The sequence below is a fragment of the Babylonia areolata genome, chromosome 22 (genome assembly GCF_041734735.1).
Source record: "Babylonia areolata isolate BAREFJ2019XMU chromosome 22, ASM4173473v1, whole genome shotgun sequence".
In the NCBI taxonomy this organism is placed as follows: domain Eukaryota; kingdom Metazoa; phylum Mollusca; class Gastropoda; order Neogastropoda; family Buccinidae; genus Babylonia; species Babylonia areolata.
In genome coordinates this window covers 16,164,533-16,177,032 of record NC_134897.1, presented here as the reverse complement: position 1 = coordinate 16,177,032, position 12,500 = coordinate 16,164,533, and the positions used below count along the sequence as shown (strand labels likewise).

Here is a 12,500-nt window from a genome sequence, read left to right as displayed (position 1 = left end):
GTGTGTGTGTGTGTGTGATAATATTCATTATTATTATCATTCTTATTGTTATCATTATTATTATCATATCATCATCAGCATCGTTGTTCTTGTTGTTGGTAGTAGTAGTAGTAGTATAGTTGCTATTGTTAGGATTGTTGTTGTTGTTGTTTTTGTTTGTTATCATTACCTTCGCGATGATGATGACGTCGACAGTGTCAGTGAAAATCATCATCATCATCACCATCATCATCATCACCATCATCATCATCATCATCAACGTCATCATCATCACCATAACTATCATCATCATACTAACCATGATCATTAACTATCAGCACTACATGATCATCATGATCACCACCATCATCATCACTATCATCATCATACTACGATCATCACTATCACTATCATCACTATACATTATCATCACCATTATCACCATCACTATTATCATGATCAATATCGTCGTCATCATCATCACCATACAATATTACCACCATCATCATCATACTCACCATCATCATCACTATCACTGTCATCACTATACATGATCATCATGATCACCACCATCATCACTATCATTATCATACTATGATTATCACTATACATAATCATCATGATCACCACCATCATCACCACCATCATCACTATCATCATCATACTATGATCATCACTATCACTATCATCACTATACACTATCACCATGATCACCACCATCATCACTATCATCATACTATGATCATCACTATCACTATCATCACTATACATTATCACCATTATTACCATGACTATTACTATCATCAAGATCACTATTATCATCATTATCAATATCGTCGTCATCATCATCACTATACATTATCACTGCCACCATCATCACCATCATCTCTATCATCATCATACTCACCATGATCATCACTATCGCTAACATCGTCATCATCATAATCATCATCATCATCATCATTACCATCACCATCATTACTGTCATCACCATGATCATCATCATCAGCACGACTCTTATCACTATACATAGAATAGAATAGAATTGAATATGTCTTTATTACCAAGTGTACCGGGGTCACAAGGAATATTGGGGGTGGGGGGTGGGGGTGGGGGTGGGGGGTAGTATATAACAAGGAACGAACATAAATCGAAAACCATACACAAACACAGATACAGTAGAAATTAGGATACACACATTATCATCATCATGTAAACACTATCGTCATCACCGTCACCATCACCACCACCACCATCACCATCACCACCATCACCCATCACCACCATCACCATCACCACCATCACCCATCACCACTGCACATGATCACGCCGTGGTGGTGGGGATGACAGCGGAGACTGTGGATGACCCCGAGGAGGACCTCCAGGGGAAGCTGGTGGACCGGAACTGCGGATGCTGCCGGGGCTGCTGCCGGTGCTTCGTGCCCTGGCTGAGGCTGGAGAACGCCGTGTACCGCGTGGTGTCTGACCCGCTGTTCGACCTGTTCATCACCTTCTGCATCGTGCTCAACACCGTCTTCATGGCCATAGAGCACCACGGCATGTCCTCCGAGCTGGAGCTGGCCCTGGCCGTCGGCAACTATGTGAGTCGTTATTGTGAGAGTAGAGAATAGAGAATGGGTTTTGGGGTGTGTGTTTTTTTGTTTTTTTTAATCGGGTTTGTTTGGTATGTTGTTGGTTGTTTTTTCCTGATCATGTCAGTGTTTGTGTGTGTGTGTGTGTGTGTGTGTGTGTGTGTGTGTGTGTGTGTGTGTGAGAGATTGTGTGTGTGTGTGTTGTGTGTGTGTGATTGTGTGTGTTGTGTGTGTGTGTGTGTGTGTGTGTGCGTGCGTATGTTGTGTGACAGAGAGAGAGAGAGAGAGAGAGTGGCGGGGGACAGGGACAGAGAGAGACAAAGACAGAGACAAAGATGGAGAGAGACAGCGACAAAGAGACGGACAGAGAGAGATACAGAGAAAGAGAGACTAGAGACAAAAAGACAGACATACAGAGAGACAGACAGTCAGAGACAGGCAGACAGAGAGACAAGAGTCAGACACAGAGAGACAGAGACAGGGAGAGGCAGACAGACAGACAGAGAGAAACGGAGAAAGAGACAGAGAGAGTACGCACGAACACTGATCAAAACTGGAATTTAAAAAAAAAAAATCATTTTATTGTGCAGGTGTTTTCTGGCGTGTTCATTCTGGAAGCGGTGCTGAAGATCCTGGCCCTGAACAAGTTCTACTTCTGCAATGGCTGGAACGTCTTTGACCTGGTCATTGTCATCGCCAGCATCGTGGACTTGGGCGTGGAGAATGTGAACGGGCTGTCCGTGCTGAGAACCTTCCGTCTGGTGTGTAGGGGCGGGCGAGGGGTGCAGGGGGTGTGTGTGTGGGGGGGAGGTGTGGGTGTGTGTAGGGGGGCGGAGTGTGGGGCGTGGGTGTAGGATGAGGGTGTGTGTGTGTGTGTGTGTGTGTGTGTGTGCGGGAGGAGGAGGCATAGGGCAGATTTTTTTCGTGGGGAGGGTTGTTGTGCGGTGTTTGCATGAAGGTGTGTTTTTTGTTTGGGTAGATGTGTGTGTGTGTGTGTGTGTGTGTGTGTGTGTGTGTGTGTGTGTGTGTGTGTGTGTGTGTGTGTGTGTGTGTGATGGTTTTTTGAGAGGGTGGGGTGGGGGTGGGGTGGGGGTGTAGTACATTCAAGTGTAACGGCCTATTGGCTGACGCTTCAAAGGCCAAGTTGTGCACGGCTAGTGTTTCTCCAACCCCTTCCTCCCTCTGTCTCTGTCTCTCTCTGTCTGTCTGTCTCTCTCTTTTATTTATGTTCATAGTATACTATAACAACGGTTCACTCTGCCATTGTCCGCACGATCTGTTGTAACGGGTCATATGGCCTGTACAATAACATTCTTGCGTTCTTGCATTCTCTCCCTGTCTTTCTCTCTCTCTCTCTCTCTCTCTCTCTCTCTCTCTCTCTCTCTCTCTCTCACACACACACACACACACACACACACACACACACAGAGGTAAGTCTCATTTCAAACCATCCCTCCTCCTCCACCTCCACCTCCTCCTCATCCTCATCCTTTTTCCCTAAACACGCCATCCTCCTCTCAACCCGACGTCTCCCTCCCCCCCCACCCGCCCCTGTACTGTCCACCTCCCCCCAGCTACGAGTGGTCAAGCTGGCCCAGTCGTGGTCAACCATGCGGATCCTGCTGACCATCATTGTCAGCACCCTGGGCGCCATGAGCTACCTGACCATCATCCTCTTCCTCGTCATCTACATCTTCGCCGTCATGGGCCTGCAGCTCTTCAGAGAGGACTATGAGAACTTCAACTTCGGGGACACTGAAGCCACCAGGTGAGCCGTGTGGTGGGGGATAAGATTGGGTGCTGTTGTGCGACGTTAAGGGGTACAGGGAGCAGACATTGCCGGGAGAGCTCTGTTTCTTCTTCTTCATCATCATCATCATCATCTTCTTCTTCTTCTTCTTCTTCTTCTGCTCCTGCTTCTTCTTCTGCTTCTTCTGCTTCTTCTTCTTCTGGTTCTTCTTCTTCTGTTTCTTCTTCTGCTTCTTCTTCTTCTTCTTCTTCTTCTTCTGCTTCTTCTTCTTCTTCTTCTTCTTCTTCTGCTTCTTCTTCTTCTGCTTCTTCTTCTGCTTCTTCTTCTTCTTCTGCTTCTTCTTCTTCTGCTTCTTCTGTTTCTCCTTCTTCTTCCTTCTTCTGCTTCTTTTTCTTCTTCTTCTTCTTATCCACCTCCTTCTTCTTCTTCTTCTGTTTCGTCTTCTTCTTCTTCTTCTTCTGCTTCTTCTTCTGCTTCTTCTGTTTCTCCTTCTTCTTCCTTCTTCTTCTTCTTCTTCTTCTTCTTCTTCTTCTTCTTCTTCTTCTTCTCCTCCTCCTCCTTCTTCTTCCTCTTCTTCTTCTCCTCTTTCTCTTTCTTCTTCTTCCTCTTCTTCTCCTCCTCTTCCTTCTTCTTCTTCTTCTTCTTCTTCTTCTTCTTCTTCTTCTTCATCTCCTCCTCCTTCTCCTCCTCCTCCTCCTTCTCCTTCTTCTTCTTTCCTTCTCCTCCTTCTTCTTCTTCCTCTTCTTCTCCTCCTCCTCTTCCTTCTTCTTCATCTCCTCCTCCTTCTCCTCCTCCTCCTTCTTCTTCTTTCCTTCTCCTCCTGTTTCTTCTTCTTCTTCTTTTCCATTCTTTGTGGGCTTCGACTCCCTCGTACACGCGAATGGGCTTTTACGTGTATGACCGTTTTTACCCCCGCCATCGGGCAGTCATGCTCCGCCTGGGGGCCGGGAGAGGTATGTTCTTGCTTCCATGACCTATCCAATGCTGACATGGATTGCAGGGGCTTTAAACTAATGTGCGTATTTGATCTTCTGCATGAGTATATACACGAAGGAGATTCAAGCACTGTGCATCTGTTGACCTAGGAGACCTCTGCGGATGTGTGTGTGTGTGTGTGTGTGTGTGTGTGTGTGTGTGTGTGTGTGTGTGTGTCTGCGTGAGTGTATGTTTTTTGTGTGCGAAGTGTCAGAAATGTGTCTGCACGCTCAAAAGCCGTAAGCATTGCCATTAGAATGTTTGAAAATGAATACAGTCCAGTTAGTTTTCTATACACTCACTGATGTTTTCTCAGAAGAGACACAGTACATGTTCTCTTTGAGATGGTGTCTTGATAACTCCGACGTGTTTTAGGGGACCAGTGAAACTGATTCTGATTCACACCTGTATGGGTCTGTCTTATCACACCTGTATGGGTCTGTCTTATCACACCTGTATGGGTCTGTCTTATCACACCTGTATGGGTCTGTCTTATCACACCTGTATGGGTCTGTCTTATCACACCTGTATGGGTCTGTCTTATCACACCTGTATGGGTCTGGGTCTGTCTTATCACACCTGTATGGGTCTGTCTTATCACACCTGTATGGGTCTGGGTCTGTCTTATCACACCTGTATGGGTCTGTCTTATCACACCTGTATGGGTCTGGGTCTGTCTTATCACACCTGTATGGGTCTGTCTTATCACATCTGTATGGGTCTGTCTTATTACATCTGTATGGGTCTGTCTTATCACATCTGTATGGGTCTGGGTCTGTCTTATCACACCTGTATGGGTCTGTCTTATCACACCTGTATGGGTCTGTCTTATCACATCTGTATGGGTCTGGGTCTGTCTTATCACACCTGTATGGGTCTGTCTTATCACACCTGTATGGGTCTGTCTTATCACACCTGTATGGGTCTGTCTTATCACACCTGTATGGTTCTCGGTCTGTCTTATCATAGCTGTATGGGTCTGTCTTATCACTCACACCTGTATGGGTCTGGGTCTGTCTTATCACACCTGTATGGGTGGGTGTGTCTTATCACATCTGTGTGGGTGTGTCTTATTACACCTGTATGGATAGGTGTGTCTTATCACACCTGTATGGGTCTGTCTTATCACATCTGTATCGGTCTGGGTCTGTCTTATCACACCTGTATGGGTGTGTCTTATCACACCTGTATGGGTCTATCTTATCACACCTGTATGGGTGTGTCTTATCACACCTGTATGGGTGTGTCTTATCACACCTGTATGGGTCTGGGTCTGTAATTTCAAATCTGTATGGTCTGGGTCTGTCTTATCACATCTGTATGGGTCTGTCTTAACACACCTGTATGGATCTGTCTTATCACTCACACCTGTATGTGTCTGGGTCTGTCTTATCACACCTGTATGGATCTGTCTAATCACTCACGCCTGTATGGGTCTGTCTTATCACTCACACCTGTATGGTTCTGTCTTATCACACCTGTATGGGTCTGTGTTATCATTCACACCTGTATGGGTCTGTCTTATCACACCTGTATGGATCTGTCATCACTCACACCTGTATGTGTCTGGGTCTGTCTTATCACACCTGTACGCGTCTGTCTTATCACACCTGCATTGGTCTGGGTCTGTCTTATCACACCTGTATGGGTCTGTCTTATCACATCTGTATGGGTCTGTCTTATCACACCTGCATTGGTCTGTCTTATCACTCACACCTGTATGGGTCTGTCTTATCACACCTGTATTGGTCTGTCTTATCACTCACACCTGTATGGGTCTGGGTCTGTCTTATCACACCTGTATGGGTCTGTCTTATCACTCACACCTGTATGGGTCTGTCTTATCACACCTGTATGGGTCTGTCTTATCACTCACACCTGTATGGGTCTGTCTTATCACACCTGTATGGGTCTGTCTTATCACTCACACCTGTATGTGTCTGGGTCTGTCTTATCACACCTGTATGGGTCTGTCTTATCACACCTGTATGGGTCTGTCTTATCACTCACACCTGTATGGGTCTGTCTTATCACTCACACCTGTATGGGGGGTCTGTCTTCAGGTGGCACTTCAAAGACTTCTTCCACGCCTTCATGATGATCTTCCGGGTGCTGTGCGGCGAGTGGATCGAGCCTTTATGGCAGTGCATGCGCGCCGCCAATGAGCTGTGCATGGCCGTCTTTCTGCCGGCTCTGATCATCGGCAACTTCATCGTGAGTGTCGTCGTCGTCGTCGTCGTTGTTTGTTGTTTGGTGGTGGTGTTGGAGGGGGTCATTTTTTGGTGGGTGTTTTTTTGTTGTTGTTTTTTGTGGTGGTGGTTTTGGTAGTGGTGGAGGGGGTATATTTATTTGGGGGATGCTTTGTGGAAAGTGGTGGTGGTGGTGTGGAAGGGATTTTTTTTTTTTTGGGGGGGGGGGGGGGGGGTGTGCGGGGGGGGGGGGGGGGGTTGGTGGTGGTGGTGATAAAGGGGATTTGTTGTTGTTGGGGGTGGGTGGGTGGGGGGGGTTCTGGGGGGGGGGGGGGTTGGTGGTGGTGGAGGGTTTTTTGTGGGGTGTGGTGGTTTCTGGATGGTGGTGATGATGATGGTGGTGGTGATTTTTTGTTGTTGTTTTGGTTTGTTTTTGTTTTTTGTTTTTGTTTTTTGTTGTTTTTTGGGGGGTTTTGTGTTTTTTTGTTTGTTTTTTTGTTGTTTTTGTTTGTTTTTTTGGTTTTTTTTGGGGGGGGTTGTTTTTTTGTTTTTGGGGGGAAGGCTAGTCGGCCTATTGGGAACCACCCCAACTCGGACTGTCCCAAAAGCCCTCATAGCCAAGAGAATGGGGAGGATGTCATTGGGGAAGACAACACGCTCTCCACCATTATCAAATTCTGGCCCAGATAGTCGGGACAGCCACTAGTTGCCTCCTCTGCTGTTCTGGTGGTCATAGCCGGACACGACTGACTGTCATACAGCATAACTTGAAAGGACAATGAGATCATGAGAGTGAGTGGTTAACTAACAATAGAGAGCGGCAACTCTCTCCAGTACACAAGGCATACAACTTCAAGTCAATGCTGCTTACGCTGTCGATTCTCTAGCACACTGGTAAATAAAAGGTATATATTGGAACAAAAAGGGAGCTCTGGGCTTGTCCACATACCGATCATGTGGTAAGTGCACACAGCAGCAATGACAGAAGAAATATATGCATGCACAAGGCACACAACTTCAAGTCAATGCTGCTTATGCTACCCATTTGGCTGGCACACAGGTAAATAAAAGGTATACATTGGAACAAACCGAGATACTTCATCAGAAAAAGGAAGCCCTTGGCTTGTCCTTATACCGATCATTTTTTGATGAGTGCACACGGCAGCAATGACAGAAGAAATATATGCATGCACAAGGCACACAACTTCAAGTCAATGCTGCTTATGCTACCCATTCAGCTAGCACACAGGTATATAAAAGGTACAATGGAACATCAGCTGGCACACAGGTAAATAAAAGGTACACTGGAACATCAGCTGGCACACAGGTAAATAAAAGGTACACTGGAACATCAGCTGGCACACAGGTAAATAAAAGGTACACTGGAACATCAGCTGGCACACAGGTAAATAAAAGGGTACATTGGAACATGAGCTGGCACACAGGTAAATAAAAGGTACATTGGAACATGAGCTGGCACACAGGTAAATAAAAGGTACACTGGAACATGAGCTGGCACACAGGTAAATAAAAGGTACACTGGAACATGAGCTGGCACACAGGTAAATAAAAGGTACATTGGAACATGAGCTGGTACACAGGTAAATAAAAGGGTACATTGGAACATCAGCTCACAGGTAAATAAAAGGGTACATTGGAACACCAGCTCACAGGTAAATAAAAGGGTACATTGGAACACCAGCTGGCACACAGGTAAATAAAAGGGTACATTGGAACACCAGCTGGCACACAGGTAAATAAAAGGGTACATTGGAACACCAGCTGGCACACAGGTAAATAAAAGGGTACATTGGAACACCAGCTGGCACACAGGTAAATAAAAGGGTACACTGGAACATGAGCTAGCGCACAGGTAAATAAAAGGGTACATTGGAACATCAGCTGGCACACAGATAAATAAAAGGTGCACTGGAACATCAGCTGGTACACAGGTAAATAAAAGGGTACATTGGAACACCAGCTCACAGGTAAATAAAAGGTACATTGGAACGCATTGTGCACATTATCATAATTTACGCACGTGCTGCTGCTTTCCCCCTCCCTACCCCCACCCCACCAGGTGCTGAACCTGTTCCTGGCCCTGCTCATCAACGCCTTCGCCACGGACACCCTGGACAAGCACAAGGAGTCCGCCAAGGAGGCGGACAAGATGGGGCAGGCCTTCCAGCGTCTGAAGCAGGTGCTATGCTGCTGCTGCCCGTTCGCCAAGAAGACCAACGCCGTCATCCCTGCCACTGCAGCCGCCCCCGGAGAGGAGGCAGAGTCCGGGGAGGTGAAGGGGGAGGGGGAGGCCTCTCGGGACGACCTCCACCACCACCACCACCACGACCTGAAGGGGAAGGAGGGAGGTGGGTGTTTGGGCTGGTGTATTTGCTCGTTCGTTCGTTCGTTCGTTCATCGGTCGGTCGGTAATTTGCTCGTTCTTTCAGTCATCCGCCCGTTCATTCTGTAGAAGGCTTTCTTTGGTGGTTTCGGATCGGTTGTGAATGTCGTCGTGTGATTCAGTTTCAGTTTCGGGGATATTTTAAAGCGTGTGGACTGATCAATATACGTTGCTTCATATCTGATGTATAGAAAAAGGTCTTCTTCTTCTTCTTCTGCGTTCGTGGGCTGCAACTCCCACGTTCACTCGTATATACGCGAGTGGGCTTTTACGTGTATGACCGTTTTTAACCCGCCATGTAGGCAGCCATACTCCGCTTTCGGGGGTGTGCATGCTGGGTATGTTCTTGTTTCCATAACCCACGGAACGCTGACATATATTACAGGATCTTTAACGTGCGTATTTGATCTTCTGCTTGCCGTATACACACGAAGGGGGTTCAGGCACAAAACAGGTCTGCACATATGTTGACCTGGGAGATGGTAAAAATCTCTACACTTTACCCACCAGGCGCCGTCACCGTGATTCGAACCCGGGACCCTCAGACTGAAAGTCCAACGCTTTAACCACTCGGCTGTTGATAGAAAAGGATCAAAAGGGGAGGGGGGGGGTGGTTGGGGGGGGGGATCGGGGGGGGGGGGGAGCAGATGCCTTCCCTTGGAATAATAAACCTGTCGCGGTGTTCAGGCCCTGGGGATTGCTGAAAGGTGGTGGTGTTGTGTGACTCAGACCCTAAAAGATTTATTCGGTTGTGGACCGAACAAAACAATTCACGGGATGGGAAGGAATGTCAAATGAACGACTTCCGATTCACGCAGTCCATTTAAAGTGAATGAATGAATGAAATAGAAGAGGAAGAAGGGGGGGGGGGCTGTGCGGTGAATTGGGGGTGGGGTGGGGTGGGGGGGAACAGGGAGAGACGGACGGTGGAATCAAAGCTGAATATCTGAATAAAAATATAAGTCCAGTTAGAGATCATTACTGACATTGTAACATTCGAATGTGTAAAAACTCAAATAAAGATCATTAATTGTAACATTCAAATGTGTAAAAATAAATAAATAAATAAATAAATAAAATCTAACACTTGCACTGGAAGTCTACGATCCCCACACTGTATGTCCGACAACGTGAGAGCTGTATGATCAATGGTTTCTCCATTGCAGTGGGAAGTCATTTACAGCATAGTTTTTTGTTTGTATTTTTTGTGAAGGACTATGACTCTCAAATTAGGAGGCAAAACTGCATTGGCTCTGAGTGCTGCAGTCTTGGGGGCTAGTTGGCCTTTGGGAACCATCCCAACGCCGACTGTCCTCAAACCTTCTTGGCCGAGAGAGTGGGGATGTAATTTGGGCAAGACACTCTCCACTGTAATCAAATTCTAGCCCAGATAGTCGGGACAGCAGTTAAGCATATAATTTTTGACTGCAGCTTGATGAAGCCTTATGTACACGAAAGTGTGTCTTGACAAGTGACTGATGTTTTTTGACTTTTTGCATTCATTATCAGTTGTTTCACTTGTCAGTTTAACGACTTCTCTTTCACGAAGTCCTTAAAGTAATTTCCTGTCATTGTATTTAGATTTTTGTTTTTCAAATGTCACCCTCATTTCACCCTCATTTCCCCAGTATCCCCCCAACTCTCCATTCATTCACATCTCCCACCCCTTCAAACCGATAATACTCAAATGCATACATAAACACTTCAACACACTGTCTTCAATCACCGAAAATTATGTGTGACGGGACATTTTAAACAGAAGTCCTCCTCCATGTCCTGTGCAGGTGCCAGAAGCCGTGAGGGGACGGAGGACACCACCAGCACCAGCAGAAGACGTGCGGCAGCAGAGGAAGCGGCGGTCAATGGTCAGGCTGACGGGGGCTCAGGGGCCGCCAAGTCCAACGGCATGGTGAGCGGTCGGCAGTCTATCGTTTTTGATTCATGTTGTTGTGTGCTGTGTTGTTGATAATGCTTTGTGCTGCGTTGTGTTGTGGTGTGACGTTCTGTGCTGTGCTGTGCTGTGCTGTGCTGTGCTGTGGTGTGCTGTGCTGTGCTGTTCTGTGTTGTGGTGTGACGTTCTGTTCTGTGCTGTGCTGTGCTGTGCTGTTCTGTGTTGAGTTGGTCTGCGTTGTGTTGTGGTGTGACGTGCTGTGCTGTGCTGTGCTGTGCTGTGCTGTTCTGTGTTGAGTTGGTCTGCGTTGTGTTGTGGTGTGACGTTCTGTGCCGTGCTGTGCTGTGCTGTGTTGTGCTGTGCTGTGCTGTGCTGTGCTGTGTTGAGTTGGTCTGCGTTGTGTTGTGGTGTGACGTTCTGTGCTGTGCTGTGCTGTGCTGTGCTGTGCTGTGCTGTTCTGTGTTGAGTTGATCTGCGTTGTGTTGTGGTGTGACGTTCTGTGCTGTGCTGTGCTGTGCTGTGCTGTGCTGTGCTGTGCTGTGTTGAGTTGGTCTGCGTTGTGTTGTGGTGTGGCGTGATGTGCTGTGCTGTGCTGTGCTGTGTTGAGTTGGTCTGCGTTGTGTTGTGGTGTGACGTTCTGTGCTGTGCTGTGCTGTGCTGTGCTGTGCTGTGTTGAGTTGGTCTGCGTTGTGTTGTGGTGTGACGTTCTGTGCTGTGCTGTGCTGTGCTGTTCTGTGTTGAGTTGGTCTGCGTTGTGTTGTGGTGTGACGTTCTGTGCTGTGCTGTGCTGTGCTGTGCTGTGCTGTTCTGTGTTGAGTTGGTCTGCGTTGTGTTGTGGTGTGACGTTCTGTGCTGTGCTGTGCTGTGCTGTGCTGTGCTGTGTTGAGTTGGTCTGCGTTGTGTTGTGGTGTGACGTTCTGTGCTGTGTTGTGGTGTGGTGTGGTGTGGTGTGTTGTGCTGTGCTGTGTCGTGGTGTGACGTGCTGTGCTGTGTTGTGCTGTATTTTGCTGTGCTGTGCTGTGTTATGGTGTGACGTGGTGTGGTGTTCTGTGTTGTGCTGTGCTGTGCTGTGCTGTGATGTGCTGTGTTGTGATGTGCTGTGTTGTACTGTGCTGTGTTTTGCTGTGTTGTGCTGTGTTGTGTTGTGGTGTGACGTGCTGTGCTGTGCTGTGTTTTGCTGTGTTGTGCTGTGCTGTGTTGTGATGTGCTGTGCTGTGTTGTGTTGTGGTGTGACGTGCTGTGCTGTGCTGTGTTTTGCTGTGTTGTGCTGTGCTGTGCTGTGCTTTGCTGTGCTGTGTTGTGTTGTGTTGTTCTGTTCTGTGTTGAGTTGTGCTGTGTTGTGCTGTGCTGTGCTGCGTTGTGTTGTATCGCGTTTTTCATACTGTGTTGTGTCGTGCTGTGCTGTAGTTGTATTATGTTCTATTGTGTTGTGTTGTTCTGTGTTGTTTTATTTATACTGTGTTGTGCTGTGTTGTATTATGTGATATTGTGTTGTGTTGTTTCGTGTTGTATTATGCTATACTGTGTTGTGCTGTGCTGTGCTGTGCTGTGCTGTGCTGTGCTGTGCTGTATTGTTTGATTTTGTGTTGTGTTGTGTTATGTTGCGGTGTGTTATGTTGTGTTGTGTTATGTTGTGCTGTGTTGTATTGTTATAGTGTGGTGTGGTGTGGTGTGGTGTGGAGTGGTGTGGTGTGTTATACTGTGTTGTGCTGTGTTGTAT

At 47.0% G+C, this 12,500-nt stretch overlaps 1 protein-coding gene across 1 annotated transcript in view; it reads left to right on the top strand.

The window, feature by feature from the left end:
• LOC143297047 (sodium channel protein 1 brain-like) overlaps positions 1 to 12,500 on the top strand; it is a 96,912-nt gene that overhangs the window by 61,182 nt on the left and 23,230 nt on the right. Inside the window, exons 11-16 of the mRNA XM_076609217.1 lie at positions 1,330 to 1,580; positions 2,162 to 2,332; positions 3,146 to 3,339; positions 6,360 to 6,510; positions 8,566 to 8,854; positions 10,674 to 10,798. Of these exons, the coding sequence (XP_076465332.1) occupies positions 1,330 to 1,580; positions 2,162 to 2,332; positions 3,146 to 3,339; positions 6,360 to 6,510; positions 8,566 to 8,854; positions 10,674 to 10,798 (1,181 nt within the window). The remainder of the gene's footprint in view (positions 1 to 1,329; positions 1,581 to 2,161; positions 2,333 to 3,145; positions 3,340 to 6,359; positions 6,511 to 8,565; positions 8,855 to 10,673; positions 10,799 to 12,500) is intronic.